Source organism: Rattus norvegicus, chromosome 5, assembly GCF_021556685.1.
Source record: "Rattus norvegicus strain SHRSP/BbbUtx chromosome 5, alternate assembly SHRSP_T2T, whole genome shotgun sequence".
In the NCBI taxonomy this organism is placed as follows: Eukaryota; Metazoa; Chordata; class Mammalia; order Rodentia; family Muridae; genus Rattus; species Rattus norvegicus.
Genome location: NC_141538.1, coordinates 48,310,865 through 48,331,678, shown reverse-complemented (window position 1 = coordinate 48,331,678; position 20,814 = coordinate 48,310,865). Strand labels below are relative to the sequence as shown.

Genomic DNA, 20,814 nt, shown 5'->3' with positions numbered 1-20,814 from the left:
ACCCAGTAGTAAAAATGCAAATGCTCCCAGTGTCACTCTCCTCAGTCAGATGTTTAGCATGTCTGTCAAGGGCCAGCAACAACCTACTTCCTTTCGTATGCAAATAGTCTTGGTATTCTCATGTACTTGCTTCAGGAACAAACAAAACCAGATTCTAACTCAAATGTTCAACAATCTGGCCCTTTGTAAACAGTCTTGTTATTCCATAATAAAGGATTAGAGCGAAATTAGGTCAGTATCCATGAGGGGGGAATAGGAATAATCAGTTTTATTCATATTCTGATCAGCCCCGCAGAACTATTTTCACAAAATCTTCTTAGGTAGGAAAGGAAAGCATAAGGAATGTGAAGGAGCCCACCAATGACTGGAGACAGGATTTTCTTTACATTGTCTAATAGACTTGTTTATTATTTTAAGCTGGTAAAAAGAGACTTATGATTCGTGTTGAAGAAAGAGTTATTTGTGCTTGATACATTGAAGACACTGTTCAAAAGCATATTTTTGTCCTTATAAAAGGATGACCCCTGTAGTAATTCTTAGGCAAGGAGGGACAAAATTCAACCAACAAAAAGCATATTTCGCCCCGAGTTCCCCATGATTTCTCCACATATAGCAAAAAAAGGAAAAAAAAATACACATCAGTAATTCATTGGAACATGCACATAGGGGAGCAGTACAGTTTTGGGCTGCTCAGGAAACAAAAGGGGAGGGATCAGCATTACCTAAATAAAAGAGAGGTGACTTACACCCTTTCCATTGTCTTAAAAACACCAAGAAGAGGAGCAATTAAAATATAGTCCTAAAGAGTACTAGCTAATGTAGATTACATAAGTATACAATATGATTCAACCAATAGTGCTCTGAGAAGCATGAGCCACCAGTCTAGAAAACGAGGCCCTGATCCATTGCTGAGAAAAGACTCGTTCTCAATGCAACAAGTTACTTGTAAGTATTTCAGAACTGAATGCAAACCAGGTGGTGTGGGTGGGCGGTGTTCTATAAAAAAAGGTGGCTACATTAAAGCAAGGAGGCAACTTCCTGTTGTGTGTTCTGTCCTTTTGGAATTCTCTGTTGGGCGTTTGCTTTCTCTACTTCCCTCCCCCTGAGCACTAATTATCAAAAAAGATTTCAAGGTGCAAGCAAGTTGTACATTCTCACTGCAATAGCGTCTCATCTCTTACTGGAAGAGAGGATTACAATCAGGTTCACAATGCTAATTCCTCATCTCTCCATGTTTGCTTCACGTTCGCGTACTTCAAAAATCATAGTGTTGATTAGAAAAAGAAACCTACAAAAGAGAGAGCACGATGCAATCATCCACTTCCTATTGTGCTGTGTCTTTCCCATCCCTTCTCCCCTTTCCCTGTAAAGAGCTGTAAAAAATTTAAGGCAGATGAGGTATATTGCTGAAGGAAAAAGTTATTTTTGAAAAGAAAATTAAAAACAAAATAAAACAAAACAAAACACTTTTATTCTGCCCTTCTACTCAAGAAAGACTACTCAACTATAAATCTATTACTAGAAAAAGCAGGAAAGACTCTGTCTGCATGTACCATACTGCGTCTTCTGTTTCTAGAATGGCTTTTTTGTTAATTTAATTTTTAATAGAAAAAATAAGCACCTTAAGCTATGAACAAGAAAAGAACTTCATTATTAGTGAGTCCAGAATCCAAACGGAATTAGAGAACACTCGCTCAAGCTCGCACTCATTCGCACAAAGGCCAACGCTACTGATTAGAATTGTAAAGTGCTGTACTGAGTATAAACACTTTTGTATACACTGCACACACTGAAAAATAACCCTCAAGCACATTGTGTTATAGTTCCAAAAATATATTTACAGTCTATTACAAAGATTACAAATGGAAGTGTCTAGGGTGACTGGATTACGCTAATTAAAATTATTTTTACAGATTTTTGTTTTCCTTAGGGACAAAAACATTTTTAGAGAAATTAAAATGAGTTTTCTATTCAATCAAAAAAAATAAATTAAAATATCAAATAACACTGTACAGTGGTAAAAGAAAAAAAAAACAAAAATGGATAGGGAGGGGTTTGGGAAGCAATCCATTTGAGTTTTCTATAGCCATCTTTGGTCCTAAATGTGGGAAAAACACATTATGTAGCACTGAAAATACCTGTTTCTTTGAGAAGCTCTGCAAGTAAAATAGAAAAATATAGTGCATTTTCATGTACTTGGAGCCACTACTGAGAAATGTGTATACAAAACAAGACGGTATAAATAAAATTTACAAGTTTTACAAAGGAACATTTACAGATTTCGCGTGTTACCTGTTTTTGTTTGTTTGTTTGTGGAGGCCCACATTACCAAACAACACCAATTAGGACCGATCCCTGGGATCTTTCTCTAGTAAAATTGTTATAAACAGCCCAATTTTCTTTGGAAGTACAACAGTTCGGTTTTGGGGTAGTTCATGATTTTTCTAACTTTTGAAAAACATTACTCAAATATGTATACATTCCTGAAATACCTATAAAGACACATTTAATTATTGCTTATGAAATTCTAACACAGTAACCAAATAATATGGTCTGATAAATAAAGTGGAAACAGAAAAGCCAGACCCTTTACTTCTTCCTTCTGGGGTAAATGAATTTTGACCTAAAAGGGGTGTGTGTGTGTGTGTGTGTGTGTGTGTGTGTGTGTGTGTGACTGTTCATAGATAAAATACCTCTGTTTTGCTTTCTTCTCACTGCAGTGGTAGAAGTATTTGCTGCACATTAGTCTGTGAGTGGTGAGAAGTGAACTGCCCCCTGTGATCTTGCTTCAGAGTAACAGTAGAAAACTGAATTCGTTACTTTTGTATTTGGACTGCATTCAACAAGAAAGAATACAAAATATAGGTCAACTATGTTCCTAAATTTCTTACTGTCACAAGACTGAAACTCTTGATGTGCTCCGACGGGGTGAGCCAACGCTGGAGAGCTTCTGCCTCCAGAAACACTTTCACCAGCCTCTTCAGATAAAGCCTCAGCCTTTTTATCATATACACATAAACCTAAAATTTGACATTTTTTTAATTAAATTCTGCCTAGTAAATCACTCTATAAACAATCTGTTAAAAGTGCCTTATAGTATTTATGGATCATTATTGCTTTGTCTTTTTCATTGAAAAGTTAGTATGTTGTCTGATTTTTACAAAGAAAAAAAAATTCCCGTTAAAAAATATCAGCGCTCTTGGCAACTTGCAATTCTGAACTACCTGCCAATTCGCAAACAATAACAAAACATCACTGGTTTAACAGAACAAAATGACACAGCCAGGATACCAAAGCCAGGAAGGACAAAGTCATATCCTCAACGATGTGCCGTAGTTTTGTTTTCCTTTAAGTTTGAGATTCCCTCAAAGGTACCCAGTGTAGTTACGTGTCGTAAATTTAACGCTAAAAAGGTCCAAAGCTACAAATAACTTTCTAAAACAAAGTCCTTATGCAGAATCAACACAGATGGTTCTGGAAAAAGAATAGTCTGAAATCACATATTTTAAGGAAAATATTTCATTGATTTTTTTAACAATAAGATCATGATTTTATTTGACAAATATATTCTTTCTTAAATTCTTTATGTACATTTTAAAAAGTCTATAAGATAAAAAGGAGGTTCGAGAGCTCAAGGTGTTGGGATGTTTTTTTCAGGTAGTACTTTGTTTATTGTCTCTGCTGTGTTCCTGGCCACCAGTGGTGGATCCTAAATTCCCTTTTTGTATATTCTGGTGGCACTTAGGAGTTCAAGTCTGTAGGTGCTTCTAAAATCTTCTCTTTATTGTAGGAAGGACCCAGTATATCAAACTGTCTTCTAGCAGCATTCTATGTGTATACTGAAGGCCGGAACTGTTCTCTTGCAGTCTTAAGCCTCACTGAGGGAGGCGGATGTGTCACACTTGGATGCCGGTTCCGTGTAAGTGCAGCATCTGTGCCCGCATAGTCTGGATGCTGCTCATAATCTTCTTTTGATGGCCAACCAGTGTGATCCCTAAACTCATCACATCGCTGCAAAAGACAAGGGCATGCTTATCAGATACGTTACAAAGAATGGATGAGCACCATGTGCTCATTGACAGTCACTCACATATTTTGTTACCTTTAGGCTGATGTATACTAAGTAACAGTACTCTTGGGGGCTACAGTCTTACTCCTAAGAAAGTCGTACACAGACTTGTTTGGACAGTCTCATTTGCAAAAAAAAAAAAACCAAAAAAAAAAAAAACCCCCCAAAAAAAAAAAAACCAAAAAACAAAAAAAAACAAAAAACTGGATGGACGAGTCTCTCTCTTACTTTACCATACTGTTGCTTTTTAGTTCACCTGAAAGTTTATATGAAAATTGTTTCAACCTTAAAATGTTACTCCCGATTGAAAAAGGTGGCAGAATGTTACTTGAAATATTGGACGTTTTAAATTGTGTAACTGGAAAAATGGGATGCTATAACAATGGAAATAGGTTTTAGAGCCCAGGAGAAAGCTCAGGAAGTACATGTCACAGAAAAGTGTGCAGTGGGCTGGATTCTGTGAGTAACGTTGACCACGTATACCTAGCTATAACTATTGCATTTCTTCAATTCCATAGCAAGAGTAGAACTGCTACATATACGCACAATGCTACAGTCACAGCTCACATGTGCAGTAAGTTAACTATAACTATTCCTATGTGCCTTTTCTGATAGCCGCAAGAATTGAGCTTAGATATTTCCAAGTTCCAGAAACACTGCAATGATGTAATGCTATTGTATTACATGGCAGGTTCTTTCAAAAGCACAGAGTCACAGGGATAAAGATTACTTTGGGGACCCAGGTATAAGCACGCCAACCTCATGTATTGGAAAACGGAAGGGGATCGTGTGCTTAAGTTCACATGTATGTCATTTCTTGTTGTATGCAGAAAGACTATGTAGTTGCTAGGCTGAGAGGGCTTTAAGAGAGTTTTAAAGACCATTTAATCAATGAACTAGAAAGGAAAACTTGGGTCTTTTGAGTTTAAATTCATAGTCATTTTAAAGCTGAGTGCAGAACTATTCCTCAGTGAATAGAAACCTGAATGAGACAGTCGTCAATAAGAAGGAAGTCCCAAAGTGCAGGCTCCAGAATGCTGGCTATGGAGAAAATTAGATGTCAAACTCCCGTTGAGTCTACCGTAAAGGATATTTACATTTTCTGAGTTGTAGCTTTATAGTTTACAAAATTAACATGTGACTATTGATTTCATAAAATAGTAGTCTCTTTAAGAAAACTTATTTAAAAGCACTGTTGTCACATAAGCATTTTTTTTAAAGAAATGCTTTCTCCCCCTCGAACTTGTGATCTACAGACTTTTATTCTAAATAGGATAATGAATCATGAATTGTACCCAAACAATTATTAAATACAATTTAGTAAGTAGAAACTTACTCGATGGTCATCCGGGCCACCGACTCGAGTGAGTTGTAACCTGCCGCTGTGAAGTTGTCTTTATACCTCTCCATTTTAATAGCCTGCAACCACTCTCCCACTGAACAGAAGGCAGTGAAGTCGGGAGTGCTCTGGTCCAGAAGAGGGCTTATGGGTCTAGGTGAGAGTAAAACACAGCACTAAAAACGTATCCTCAGCAGTTACCAGAAAAGGCTGTCTGGATGCATACAAGGCAAATGTTATAGGAATTACAGTAAGATGTCTTAACTAAAACCCAAACAGAGTAAATTAACCGGAAACTACAAATACCTAAATGTTCGTTTTCATTGTAAGAGTGTTCGCTGGCTTGTGTCTTCTACAAGCTCACAAACCCCACAAAGGTGATGATGCTTGGGGGAGTTATAGACGCTCGTTGGCTTTTTTACTAGTAGTTGAGAGTACAAGTATCTGGCGGTATCCTAACTCATACAGGCCGCCAAGGTGCTATTCAGAGCATTAAACATTCTCTGTTTTGATGACATACTGGGAGCCCCATGGAGATAATAGACCCCATTGAGTGCAGCCCCCAGGGGCAAGCTTTTCTGCAGCTGGAGCTGAAAAACTACTGCTGTGTCCCATGCTAGGAGGGAGGGGATTGTTCTTAACACATCTTGCACAGCCTATGCCGAGTTACTTTTGATAATTTCTAACTCCACCGAAGCATGTATCAGATAACAAAGAAAAGCAGTAAGTTACGTTCTACAGCAAAGCCAGCGCCTTATAATAAGAGCTAGATAGCAACAATGCAGGCCTGAAGGCAACTGAGTGACTGAGAAACTGAGCTGGTCACAAAGACCCAGGCGGCACTTTCTGAGAAAGACATCCGATGTCCTCAGAAGTCCTAAGGAAAGAGAAGTCCAACAACAATGAAAGGATTTTGTTAAATAGTGAGTAAGGTAAATCATCTAAAAAAAAAAACCCAATAAAGCTTTGTGAACATAGCATTCTGGTATAGATTTATGGCTGAACACAGAAGTCAGCTTGCTTTTGGGGAAAGAGTGATGACGTAAATGGTTTATGTGGATATTTTAATTTCATTCAGTTCTATCTCACTGGAGATTTCTTACCTGCTACAAGTTCCCAGGGGTGTTTTCAGACTGCTTGGATTTCGAATCATTTTGTCTAGAATTCCGACTATCTGCTCAAACTTTGGCCTCTCTGCCCGTTCTTTCTGCCAACAATCCAGCATTAGCTGGTGAAGACCAGCTGGGCAGTCCATGGGTGCTGGTAAGCGATAACCTTCTTCTATCGCTTTAATGACCTGATAGCCAAAAGAACATTAAAAAAGATTACCAACTGAGCCTCAATTACAATAAAATGAACTGCTTGGAAGGCAAAATGATTTATCCAGATAAGAGTGAGACATATTGCTTATAAATACTTTTTTTTTCCAAAACATTCATGAATATATAAAGCATGTTATTATGGGGTCCAGGAGGTGCAGGATATGATGACATTTCCTAGTTAATTCAGCAATAGGGAACAGCAATTAAGCTCACACAGGGAGCAAGAGATGGAAATATTTTTAATGCCACCCCAGAGGTTTTCGAAAGGGGACATGTTATGGAACTCTCTCGGCCAAATATAGTTGTAAGAATACACATGTGCATAGAAGTTAAAGATAATGAAAGTGGAAAAGGAAATTGAGTTACTGAAAGTAAGTCAAAGAGTTGCACTTTTCGATGAGAGCAGATGACACTCTTCAAACAAGAGAGCTCGTGCTGTGAATGCCATGGCAGAACCTACTATGGGACACACTGTTCTTTTAACTCCCGAGAAGGCTACTGCTCTGGGAAATGTGACTCAAGTGCTTGCTGGATACAGTCTGCTCTGGTGCGTCTCCACATTCACCTATCTGACAAGCATCGAGAATGTCTTATGACAGAAAACAGATGGGTTTTCAGTCAAGGCTTAATGATTCATAGCCCTGGTTTAAAAAAAAAATTTTACCATAGGCATTTTATAGATAAATAACTGCCAGGAAAATTATTTGTATCAATTTTGAATATTAATTACAAACATAGAATATGTTTGCATGGACATTTCTTTAAAGAGATATTGAGAGTTTATGTTTCCTATCTTCAGTGTTCTTAGTTATAGGAAACGGAAAAAGGAATCTTAAAAATCTAAAACTATTATGAATCAGAGTAGCACAGGGAAGGCAATAGGAAAGTAAGCAATACTTAGATAAGGGCTTAAAAAGAAATTAAAAATATTACTGAAGGAGAAATAGAAACCCTTGACATTTACTGTCATGATAGTACTAAAATTTTAAGAAAAGCCAGTGGGTGTAAGGGCAAATGTTTATAGATCGTTGTTAGGAATTATGACGATTTAGTAAACTGTGGTTATAAAACCATAATTCACTTGTGCAACAGAGACCACTATACAAAACTACAACCAACCAGAATGCACAGTTGTGGAGCCTAATCACAAAGGATACGTCTACAAGTCACTCCTCCCCCTCAAGCTCAGAGCTCATTGTAGAAGAAGGGTAAGAAAGCTTGTAAGAGAGAGGAACAGGGAGTTTGTTCTAGGATTGTATCTCTTAGCAATGGCAGGGGTCATCCACATACGGTTTCACCAATGTGACCACTAAGACACGAACTGAACAAGGATGACACTGATGAGTAAGCCACAGTAGATGAGAAAAAGCCATGAGTCCTCAACCCTATACTAAGAACTGTAGGCAACTGAGGGAAGATAAGAACAGGTGAAGTGGGCTTCCCTAGGGAAGAGCATTCCCATGGGCTGTCTAGTGCTAAACTGTCAGCGTGGAAATCATACATGCAAGTAAAATTATATAGAATCAACAGATTATATTTGGGAACACACACACACACACACACACATGCTTGTAATAACTCATTAAAGAGCAGGGCATGAAATTAAAGGAGAGCTTGGATATATATTTGAAGGAAGAAAATAGAAGGGAGAAAATCTTATAAATATATTACAATCTCAAAAGACTTTTTGAACAGAAACTACATAAAACTAACCTTGAGTTTTTAAAGAAAAAAGGCAGATAAAGTCAGACAAAGAACTGACATTAATAAATGTTAATGACTTTGGTATTGTTAGGGACACTTATCAATAAGATATATGTTCGCTTACAGGAATGTCACATGGCAACATGTGTTAGAAGGAGGGTGAAATGTATCAGACAACTAGCACTCACTCATTTAGGAGGAAAATCAATTATACACACAGAAAATAAAGGTGAGTCCATTTTGTCCTTTAAGAGAAACGTGTGTGCATACAGTATAATGTGAAAAGGTAAATAAACTTAACAAAGTGTTAACCATAAAATCCTAGTGCCAAATCTTTTCAGATTGTACAGTTGTTTGTACTGCATTACATTAGTTCAAATCTCAGCCCATCGGCTTCATGGGTTTATCACAATCTATACATTTAAAATTGAATGTATCTTATTGCCTTCAATCTTTTTCTGTTTCATCCAACGTAACTTAGAGTTAACCTGGCCAGAAATCTGAGAATGGTATTGAGTTCTGTTTTGTATGCATAAGGCAACTAGATACCATGTTTCCATGGTTCTAAGTCCTGAAAAATATAATCCTGAAACAACTGCTCTACATCTTGTAGACTACTGTTTTGGTCTCAGGGTAAGTTTCTACAAGTACTGCTTATTTTTGAACAATAAAAGGGAAACATTTAGTAGCGATGATTATGAGCATTAATAGAAGTTATATGAGCGCTGATGATTCCCCAAACTGCAAGCATATAAAACTGAAAACATTCACCCCAAATACATCTTTGTCATGCTATTTATCCCATGGATAAATAAACATAAATGGGAACTTTATAAAGATTGCATATATGTGTATGTATTACAAATATTTGTACATATACATATGGAATCATATTTTTAAAGTTTTATTTTTTTTATTTTATGTGTATAGGTGCTTTGCCTACATGTTTATATCAGTAGCATTGTGTGTGCCTAATACCTACAGAGATGAGAAGAGGGTATTGGATCCCCTGGAACTGAATATATATACATGGTTGTGAGACTGTTTCTTGGAATTGAACCCAGGTCCTCTGTAAAAGTATTAAGTGCAAGTAATCATTGGGTTATAACAAAAACTTATCTCACATTCACGCAACAATGCTGTTCTTAGATTGAAGTGCAGTTCGCAAAGCACTTCAGAGAGAAGTAGGTGTACTTTTGAGTTATCCAGGCTAAGTGATTTAAACAGAGGCTTAACCTGTGGAACGAAAATAAAAAATAGCTCCCAAAACTTTATGCATTAAAATGACCACACAATAAACAAGTGGGAAGTTATTTCCCCCATTGGGAAGAGTGACTGTCTTTATACCCAAGGTTGCTTATACACAACACATATAATATTTTTCTAATTTGACAAAAATTCCACTTCAATATTGACAGCATTTGCTCAGTTCCCAGCATCTCCTCCATGCCCTATCCTGTCTGTACTGTTTTAGGTTACCTTAGAAGAATAATGCAGGAAGAATTATCTTCCTATTTTTCCTTTTGTTCAAAATCATGTCTTAAAATACATTGATTTTTATGATCGTCTGGCATCGCAACGTACACTTCAAGAGGGCTCTGAGCTTTCAAGATGTCTTTTAGGATTCTTGAGCTTAGAATCCCATGACTGTTTAGAACTTTGGGCCAATGAGGCAAGTACTACTAATACGTTACAGGAAGGAGTTAGTGAACTTTCGTAGGCATTCCCATTGCCTTCTAGAAATTTATGAAGCCTCCTGATAAAAATTACTGACCTCCGTGGGAAACAAAATTCTTCTGACTGCTGAAAGCTTAGTGGGCTAGATATTCACGGCATTGATACCAGAGTACAAATCTTCACCACATCCTAACATGAGACCTCAGGTTGGACCCAGACGTTTCCACTGACAATGTTGGCCTCCATCAGAGCAGTGCCAGAGACTCTCTGGTAATGCTTTTCCAAGTCATGTTTTATTCTTTGGTGATAAACTGGTCAACAAACGTGCACCTTGCTGGAAACTGATGTTCCACATTCTGGAGTTTGTTCTTGCTGTTAGCTCATCAGAAAAACAACCAACAGTTGAAGACACAACCATTTCTACAGTATGAGGAATATGGCTCTGAAGTGGAATTATCTTGATTGTTACAGAAACAATATTAAGCAAATACTATTAGTATCATGATGTTAGATAAAGAGTTTTCACCACCTAAAAAGTGCTCAACTCTCATAGTTACTAGGTGTGATGGTTTGTGTATGCTTGGGCCGTGTAGATTACTGTCTGTAAGCAGGTGAGGGCAGGTAAAAGACAAGGCTGGAGCCTGTGATTGGGCAGTGGATAAAGAAGGTGGGCCAAGAGTTTTAGACATGGGTACAGAGTGACAGAGAGGGAGACGGAGATGGGGAGACAGGATGGAACCTATAGGAGAGGAAGACGAACCGGATCCACGTGGCTTGAAACAGCCACAGGTAGCTATGGATATCATAGAAGAGCATTAAATAATATGGGGCAATTTGTCCAATCTAGGTGTGCAGCTTGTAATGGTATCAATTAAGTTTTGAGTTCTTTGTGTGGGCGTTCTGTGGGTTGAGAATTTATTGTTATAAATCTGACTGATAAATTACTAGCCTCTGGAGTTTTGATTTTACTGGGTCACAGGGATTTGTGACAGCTCGCCACAGCGGGTGGATGGCTGGGAAGATATTAGTTCAGAGGCAGGCGATCAGCAGGAAATAGGGAAGATCGTGGCTTGCAGCGAGGGGAGACTGCATTACTGGAGCGTATCCAGCATTAGCCTGTATTGTTTTTATAATAATTACATGCAACAGGGTCAGGGCGTGGCACTATTAGGAGTTGTGGCCTTGTTGGAGTAGGTGTGTTACTATGGGTGTGGGCTTAAGACCCTCACTCAAGCAGCCTTCAGATGATGCAGAACTCTCAGCTTCGTCTGCACCATGCCAGCCTGGATGCTGTCATGATCTTGCCTTGATGATAATGGACTGAACCTCTGAACCTGTAAGCCAGCCCCAATGAAATGTTGCCCTTATAAGAGTTGCCTTGGTCATGGTGTCTGTTCACAGCAGTAAGATCCCAAGACATTAGGGAATTGGATGCAGGCGATCTGACCAGAGACCATGCAGCTATAAACTAATTTATATTTCCCATTAGGAGACTAAGAAGTGTTATTTTTTTCCCAAGTGTTTACACATTCTTGGAAACAAACAAAGCATACATATTAAGTGACCTATGTATTCTGCGAATTTACTCTGAACATATTTTCTGAACTTACCAGAAACATGTTGGTTTTGCCTGCACTGATCTGTCGTCACTCCTGTCACAGAGACAACCTGTCTACACTGTTAATATGATTTAGATATAAAATTTGCCACTATAGTGTCCCCTTATTACTACAGTAGGGGCACCAGAGTTAACAGAAGAAATAACACAGGTCTGTTGGTGACAGGCTTAGAATAATTCAAAATAGGACAAAGCATGACTGGCTCTAGAGTTTCTCGATGCTAAGTTTTACTTCTGATAACTTCTGACCCCTCCAGACTGCTGCATGCTACTAGACATGCTGGACTCCACTTGTGGGATTTCATTAAAAATTACAGAAAATAATTGCAATTTTTGTTTCTATCTTAATATACATAAAAATAAAGCCATAAAATACGACTCAACTTTTAAAAGGTAAAAGTTGATGGCTCACAACTTACCTGTAAATAAACTTAGGCATAGGTATATTATCTCTGCAAAGCTGTGTTCTTTCTTTCCTTTTTCCTTTCCTTTCCTTTCCTTTCCTTCCCTTTCCTTTCCTTTCCTTTCCTTTCCTTTCCTTTCCTTTCCTTTCCTTTCCTTTCCTTTCCTTCCCTTCCCTTCCCTTTTCCCTTCCCTTCTCTCTTCCATTTTCCCTTCCCTTCCCTTCCCCCTCCTCTCTCTCTCTCTCTCTCTCTCTCTCTCTCTCTCTCTCTCTCTCTCTCCCTTCCTCCCTCCTTTCCTTCCTTCTCTTTCTTCTATGTGTAGGAGTATGTGTCTGTATGCATTATGTGCAGATTTATCTATGGAAATCAGAAGAGGGTGTCAGCAGCCTGGGACTTCAGTAAGAAGTGTTTGTGAGTAGTTTCCCTAACTGATTGCAGGGAACTGAATCTGAGTTCCCTGAAAGAGCAGCAAAGCTCTGGTCCTCTGAGGCATCGCTGCAGTTCGTGAGTGACCTCCTAACTGATGAAATTAAGAAATCATCTTTATGGAAGCTCATTCTTTTTTTTTTAAATCACACTTCCAACTACCTACAAGTAAAAGGGATGATTTATCTACCTTGTGCTTTGATTACCATAAAAACAAAACAAACAAAACAAGAAAATACTTTCTCAAGTACTACTAACAGAAAATGACTATATAGTAATATTAAAATTTTGTCACTTGAAAATAAATATTTCATTTTGACCAATCCAGGATAAATCCAATTAAAAGGCAGTTGTTATGAAGGTCAAGAGAATGTTTGCAAACTTTGCAATTATCCTAGTGCTTGACTGCTTGTAAACACATAAAGATTTTTTTCTTTGAAAGGCTATTAAATAAAACAGGTAACTATCCACACTTCTTTCTCAAAAATGAAAGCTGTAAATGTACTGGAAAAGCTTACCCTCTTGATTTCATATTACAAATTATACTGCTTCGATTGCAGTTGAAACTAAAGAAAGTTATAGCTAATGGAAAATAAAAAAATACTTATTCAAATGCTTCTGAGGTGATAAGTTATTTGAATATATTGGCCATCCATATTACTAATTTCTTGTCCCATATTCCTGCTTTCTTCTCTGTCCAGAGTGAAGAAAAAGCACCAGTCAACTCTCAGCACCAGTGACCCCTTTGTCACCTCCCCATTCTATATCTCCTTATTGTGAGTGTGGGCACTTCACTTCATGGTATATTTGGGTTAGATTTTTGAAGATTTGTGTAGGAACACAGCCATCAATTTACATCGCGTTTTCATAGTATCTTACGAAAAGTCTTCTAGAATCCAGTGGATTTGGAATTTGAAGCCTTTCTAAAATACTCCACAGAAGCCCGGCAGCTAACTTTAGAGAATGCAAATGAATCAGTTCACTTAATAACCTATCGGGACGGACGGTTGTGAATGTAACTAAATGGCAGGCCACTTGCACATATGAAAAGATCTGATTAGAGCAACCATCTCCAAAAACGCAATGTGTTTCTTTACACGGTGAAGCCTTTAACATAGCAGGGAATCCACAGATCTACCCACTGGCTATAAACTCTGGCCAGACTCCAAAAGAGAACCTTTTCTCTTGAAAAATAAAATCAATTTTATCTCCATCTCAACACTGAAAATGAAGCATAATTCCTTAAGTTATATATTAATGCTCAACTATAAAACAAAGAATGCTTCAATATTAACATACATGTCTCTTTATAAACTCAGTGAGTAGGTAATCTTGTGTACTAGAAAAACCCCAGGCCAAAATTGACCTCAGACCATCAGGATGAAAAAGTTAAAAGGTTGGTGCTAGACACTGAAGTCAGAACTCTCCCCACTCCAGATATAACGCTATTTGATCAACAAAAATATTTCTGTCCTAATAAGTCTTTGTGATGTTCCTTTTAAAGAAAAGCAAGCAAGCAAACAAACAAATAAGGTAATTTCCAAACTTAAAACTTAAAAGTGTTTTTTTTTTCCTCCTCAACCATTTCTACCATGTTTAGAAGTTAAGTAAACTTTGAGTTTAAGTCATTTCACATTGCTGTCAATCCTTTTAGGCTTGAGACTAGTACGAGAGGAAAGTTGTCAGCAGAGATGAAACTCCATGGAGTATCTGGGGATGTAAATATTCCCTTTCTCTACCCCAAGGATTTGTTTGCCGCATTCTGACAGTCCATGAAATCTTTGACATTGAAACCTGTCAAATATTAGCAAGTCTGCCTCAGCCAAAAGGAAGCGTCATTTAGGTTTTTGTCTTTGAAACACTAAAAACAAAGCAAAGCCAGGAAAAGGTGTATTGCTCAATTCAAAAAACTATATAAATGATTAAGCACCTCCCTCTTCTCAAGCGCGTGCCTTTCGGTTAATGCGGAGATCTGAAGCATCGCAAAGCATCCTGTGTACAGCACACGCCTTTAAAAGCCACAGGGACTCTGAACTACAAACAAAGATAGCCATCTATACCTGGGTTTTAGCTGTAGCTGATGGCTCTCCTTGCCTATGTCTCTCTCAACTTAAGAAGTACAAATCTATTTCACTTACTGCTAGCATCCTTCTAAATGCCAGCGAAGACCAATGCTCTGCTACATTGGTTTTACCCAATTTTTTTAAGAGGTTCCCTTTGTACCATTATCATCAGTAAGGAAAAAAATATCACTTTCACCATCGTATTGTACCAACAGAATTAAAATGAAAAAAGAAAGTAAAAAAAAATTCATATTCATGACTAAAAAACCCTCATATTCATTCTAAGTAAAAGAAACCGTCTTATTCGTGATAACTATTAAAATCATTGGCACTGGTAATGATGGGAAGCCAGCAAACTATATTTTTATAAATCTAAAATAAATATGTGCTTAATGAACCACTTGACACTGTTACTTGAGAAGTGGGTGTGAATGTGTCAGTCTTGTCTGTACAACGAGTCACCTACATCTTGATTCGACATGTCCCAATAAGGTCGTTCTCCATAAGACATTACTTCCCACATGACAATCCCATAGCTCCACACATCACTGGCTGAGGTGAATTTCCGGTATTGGATGGCTTCAGGGGCAGTCCACCTTACTGGAATTTTTCCACCCTGGTATAAAAAAAAAAAAGAAAAAAGACATTGACATTTTAAGTATGCACGATGGCTTATACATCATTCATGGGCAGACCATCAGCTATGTTAAATGTTTCACCAGGGGTTGGCAGCCCAGCAGCATCAGGTCTGTGAACCTTGAACTTCTCGGTATTCAAAGTTACCAATCTTTCTATTAGGCGCTCATTATGCGTTCATTTCTAAGGCAACTGTTCTTAATGGACCTTGCGTGTGTCAGGGCGAGAGTCTAATGAATAGATAATGACAAATCTGACCGCACTGCCAGTAAACTGGAGTGAAAAATGTGGCATTTAAGTAAAATTTCACATGCTATCCTTTCTAACTAATATCGTAAAAGTCGCACGTTAGCTTTTGGTGTCTGTACTTAAACACCTTTATAGTTACTTCTGTGACAATATGCCAGTAAGTAGATATTGTATTTAACTAAATAATATTTACATAGTATAAGCCCAGATAGTGAAACACCAGGGTAAGATGTAACATTATTATTCGTCTCCCTTACTTTGTGGTTTTATGTGTAGACTGTAATAATAACACCAGCTTCCTCAAATGAAAGAAAAACCTGAGGCCAATCTGCACGTCCCCTGGTGCTCAACTTTACATTAAGCCATTGTGGGTGGCATGTTTGGGCGAGCTCACGTATAAGAAGCATACTGATAGGTGTTTTCTTACAGTAGTCGTGTAGACAGCTTCGGGGTCATCCTCTATAACCCGGGACAGGCCAAAATCGGACACTTTACAAACAAGATTGCTGTTCACAAGAATGTTGCGAGCCGCAAGGTCCCTGTGAACGTATCCCATGTCAGCCAAGTAGCGCATGCCAGCCGCAATTCCTCTCAGCATTCCTACCAACTGAATGACTGTAAATTGCCCATCATGTTTCTGTAGGAAGACGAAATAAGGTCCAGTTAATGGGACTCTAAGGGAACAAAAAGTCACTTGCAATTTATCATTTTAAAATAGAAAGTGTTAATTAATTTTCTGTATCATGTTGATGGTTAGTAGGAAAAAATAGCACATGTTGGTTTAGTTGATAGTCAACATGAAAGGTCTGCGGTAATACCTAGTTGTGTACATGTATTTGCTATTTTCCTGATAACTGAACATAATTGGCTATTATAAAAATCCACTTGTTTATATGCTAAAATTCCAACAAAAGCCAGGATTTTGGATTTCCAAAGATAAACTTGGATGCATGTTTCCTATACGCTAAAACATTGTATGCCAATAAGAGCAAATCGGGCCAGGATGCACATGTATTATTTATTCTCCAAATAGTAAAAAAGGAAACAGGTCAACTTTGGATTTAGCATATTGAAAAATTAAAGACAGAAGATGATTAACAGTGGCTGATTTTACTTTGTTTTTGTCCCTTTGGTTGTATTGCCACAGGGCTTGCATCAACACAACACCCACAACTGTGTGGAGAGACCTTTAAAACCAAAAGGGGCACCACTCAGTTCTGAAAAGATACAGACATGCTCCTGGGAGGATGTTGGTATGAAAATGTCTATATTCCTGTCTGTTACTTCAGGAAAGTGTGTACTGTTCACAGCACAGTGATCAACAAGTAAGATCTGTTTATGAATCTAAGTTAAATATGTCACTGTAGATCACAAACAAAAGACATTACAAGAAAGAAGGTCACCCTACCTACTTTGTTTTTCTATTCAGAAAAATCTTAGTATGTCCTTATCTTGAACAGACAAGTTTCCTACAGTAAAATTATGCTTGCTAATAATTAAAGATTTATGAAAACATCACATACCATTCGTTGAAAACTGTTCGCTGCACTGCGATAGACATTTAAATCACACAGCTTTGGTATATCTCTCCTTAACACTTCAAGTAACAATATTAATAAGACATTTTCTTAAATATTCTCAGTAGCCCAATCTAAAATTTATGGTTGCTCTCAAAGATAATTTTCCGACTTCATACAGTTTCCATGTTTATATGTCACACTTTGAGACAGTTCACACACACACACACACACACACACACACACACACACACACACACACACACACACTTGCGCCCCTCTTAGGTCCAGTCCACGTGCACGGCAGAATGCGGTGAGAACTCACCCTGAGAAATGCATCCAGGGCGCCGTTCTCCATGAACTCTATCACGATCATGACAGGCTTCCCTAATGATAAGATAAACAAAAGGAGAAAATGCTATTTCACAAGCTAGGCCCTACGCTTGACAATTTCTCATTCTTTCACCCCGAAACCCCATGGTGCTCTTTGGAGGAGCCGAGGGGCTCAGACGTGATAGTTTCTAATAGTAGGGCTAAGGTTTGGCAGACATGCAAGGCTGTGAAAGGTTTTTACCCATGGCCACTCCCTGCCCTTCGCCTTTGTACTTTGTGAGCAACAATAATAAAACAACACAAGTGAAACTTTATATACAATATGGAGGAGCTACAAAACTTTTAAGGCTTTTGAAGATAAATGCAGACATTAATCAGTCATCCTAGCCATGAGACTCATTCTTCAAATCTAATCCTGTGTTTTCCTTGATTATATTCTGAAGTAGCAGCAAAAATAATTGTTTTTTTGTTAGTTACACACCAGTAAAAAATCAGTTAGAAATGTAATGTACTCAGAATTTGATTTTTAATCTTATAAGCAACGCTACTAATTTCCAGCATATTAGAAAGTGAAGGATATCACCGGTGTCTACCTCTTGTAACAACCCCTTCCAAATGGACGACATTTGGGTGGTCAAATTGCCCCATGATGCTTGCTTCGCATAAAAAGTCCCTCCTTTGTTTTTCTGTGTAACCAACTTTCAGGGTTTTTATAGCCACTGCAACATCTCTTTTCCCTGGAAGTTTCAAACGACCACTGCAAACTTCTCCAAATTCTCCTGAAGTAAAAGAACAAGCAGGCACGTTTTAATTGCTGAACTAGTGCAGGTTTTCCAAGAAAATGAAGCAAAATATTTAAAATAAGTTTTAATCAATAGATTTTTTTCTAAAATGAAAACAAATGCATTCAAATTGATGGCAGATTTTTATTTTTCATATGCAATGAAGGGCAAAAAGAAATTGAAATTGAAGACACACTTTTGTTCATTCATAGAAGTTAAGCCTCACTAAACTGTTACATAGGCTTTTCAGTTGGATTAACAAACACACTTTCTGAGTCAGCCTTTTGAATCAAAATATCTAATCACTAAAGCATTAGGGAACATTACCGAATTGTAACATTGCTGTTGTTTTTACAGTCTAAGGAACGGTATGTATTAAAGATTTTTAAAGTATGAAATTTATATGCATTACATTACTAGGCATAAGCACCTTTGGCTGAAAAAATTAAATTTACAGTGTTCCATGTAATTAATTTATATACACATTTCTACATCAATGTATATGCTCAATGGTTAATTGTTACAGATAAGAGAGAAAAAGGGCAGTTTTAAAGGCAGAAATGTATCAAGATTCAATATATGAAGATTCAAGAAAACTCTGATGTTTAACATTCTAGGCTATTCTTGAAAGACAGCAAAAGGTTATTACGAGTTAGCGAATAACACAGCATCTTAAGACCCCAGTTGAAATCACATATATTCAGACTACACGTTCCCATTCCGGTTCTCTCTCTCTTTTTTTTTTTAAGATTTCATAAACAAGTACAGCCTCATTGCTTCCAATAGTTCAGGTAAATGCAAGAGTTCTATACTTGAAGTATAATTATTTGGCTGTCATTATGATATATGACTTTCGATCTTGGCTAAATAGAACAGCTGAATAAGGAAGCGACAACAGCCTTACCTGCACCAATCACACGCTCAATTTTAATACAGGAGGCATCTAGCTCCTTGGCGAATTGATGGACAGCTCTATTTGGGTCCTCATAGGTTTCAGGGTCAATGTAGGTTTTGGTGCCTGGAAATTTAACTGTAATGATGTAAGAAAGCATGACTGTGATGAAGCAAAGCACTTATTGTGCAGTCAGCCCAGGAATGTCATTATGCAGAGTGCTCCTTGGAACAGTGACCTTGCTTCCACATCACCTCATTCACAGCAGTTTTAACAGACTACTCCAGTCTGCTGGCGTCTAGGTATTATCTGCAAGCTTCTATAGGTAGCATAGGATCCAACTCATAGGTTACTAACTGAATTGCTTTTCCAGTAAATCAACAAAAGACATCCACCGAAATTTCTGGCGTGCCTGTGCCTATCGGACCGGAGGGTTTGATTAAACTCAGAGCCATCACAGCTTACTTCAAGCCATACCGAGGGTGGGAATGGACTTGTAGACACATTGATAAATCTATCAGTCAGTCAATCCATCAAATTAATACACCAGGGAAATAAGACATTTCGTTTACAGGTAGACCACTACCCTGACAGCAATATTAAAAACATTTAGACATCTTACTTATTCTTTGATTTATTTTTAAAGACCAACCACTGTTGACATATACATAAAATTAGTACAAGATATGAGGGGCTGCTATCACAAAATCAAAGAGAAATATTCAAAAGACATAGATTTATATTCACCTTGAGGGTAAGAGAGGCTGGATATACAAAGTGCAGAGTAAATTAGAAAATTTACAATATTCCTGGGATCCGTTACCAAGTATGACAGTGATTTGAAAGAGAAATGGTTTATATAAACTTTTCATTATAAGGCTTTGGAAGATCTCAGCTAATAGGAGGAGGTAGCCAGTATGCCTCACAAAAGGTAGTCAAAATTTCAACAACATAGTATCATCTTAAAAGTTAAAATCTTTCAATGCACCCAGAAGCATGCAGGTAACAGATAAATGCTAAGTCACTTTATATCAAATTCAATTACAATAGAGTATTCCAAATCTACTCATTTGGTTCAAGACAAAGATAGGTAGGCATAGTTGGTTATATTAATGCAATGAAGAAAATTACACTATATCCTTAAAAATTCTTTATTATTTTTAACAAAGCCACCAAACAAACTTTCCATTAAATCGTACTACTCTCAGAACAATGTCTTTATATATTACACTGCAGCCTAACTGTGCTTATGGCATCACATTCAATCAAGATCAGATTTTAAAAAATAAACATATAACAACATAAGCAGAATGTATAAAGGAAAGTGGGACTTAAAAATCTTGATTTATTCTGCTGTAGTTGATTGTTTATCCAAAATTGATTGTCTTAAACAGTTATTGTTGCAGTTTATAAAACTGACAGATGCTCATTTGTTACTAAAGCTGAACACGGAAAAAAAAACACAAGAAGGGAAGAGAGAGAGGGGATAGAAAGAGAAAAAAGAGGAGTACAGGGAGGAGGGGAAAGAGAAAGAAGGGAAGAAAACAATAGGTTAACCTCCTAGGTTGTCAGGCAGTTGGAGAAAGAGCCATCTTCTCCCTTTTTAGTATCTCTCTCTCTTTCATTTTTTTTGTTTCCTTTTGTTTTTGATAAGGAAGCTAGATTGGGAGTAGCCTTCTGCATCTCAAATGGGTCTCTCATGGTTCTTTATTCAAGCTGTCATAAAACATTTTGACAGGCCAAAGCTGTTTTGGCATAAAAACATGAAATACTACCCAGCTTG

At 37.5% G+C, this 20,814-nt stretch overlaps 1 protein-coding gene across 6 annotated transcripts in view; it reads right to left on the bottom strand.

The window, feature by feature from the left end:
* Positions 1 to 253: 253 nt before the first annotated feature.
* Epha7 (Eph receptor A7) overlaps positions 254 to 20,814 on the bottom strand; it is a 159,855-nt gene continuing 139,294 nt past the window's right edge. For 2 of the 6 annotated variants that reach the window (XM_087660216.1, XM_087660218.1), the window contains exons 10-17: positions 19,044 to 19,157; positions 17,951 to 18,136; positions 17,350 to 17,411; positions 15,935 to 16,144; positions 15,089 to 15,238; positions 6,512 to 6,705; positions 5,406 to 5,561; positions 377 to 4,011 (exon numbers count right to left, since the gene is read on the bottom strand). In XM_087660216.1, coding sequence (XP_087516342.1) covers positions 3,897 to 4,011; positions 5,406 to 5,561; positions 6,512 to 6,705; positions 15,089 to 15,238; positions 15,935 to 16,144; positions 17,350 to 17,411; positions 17,951 to 18,136; positions 19,044 to 19,157 — 1,187 coding nt within the window. In that variant the 3' untranslated portion in view covers positions 377 to 3,896. 6 annotated transcript variants of the gene reach the window in all.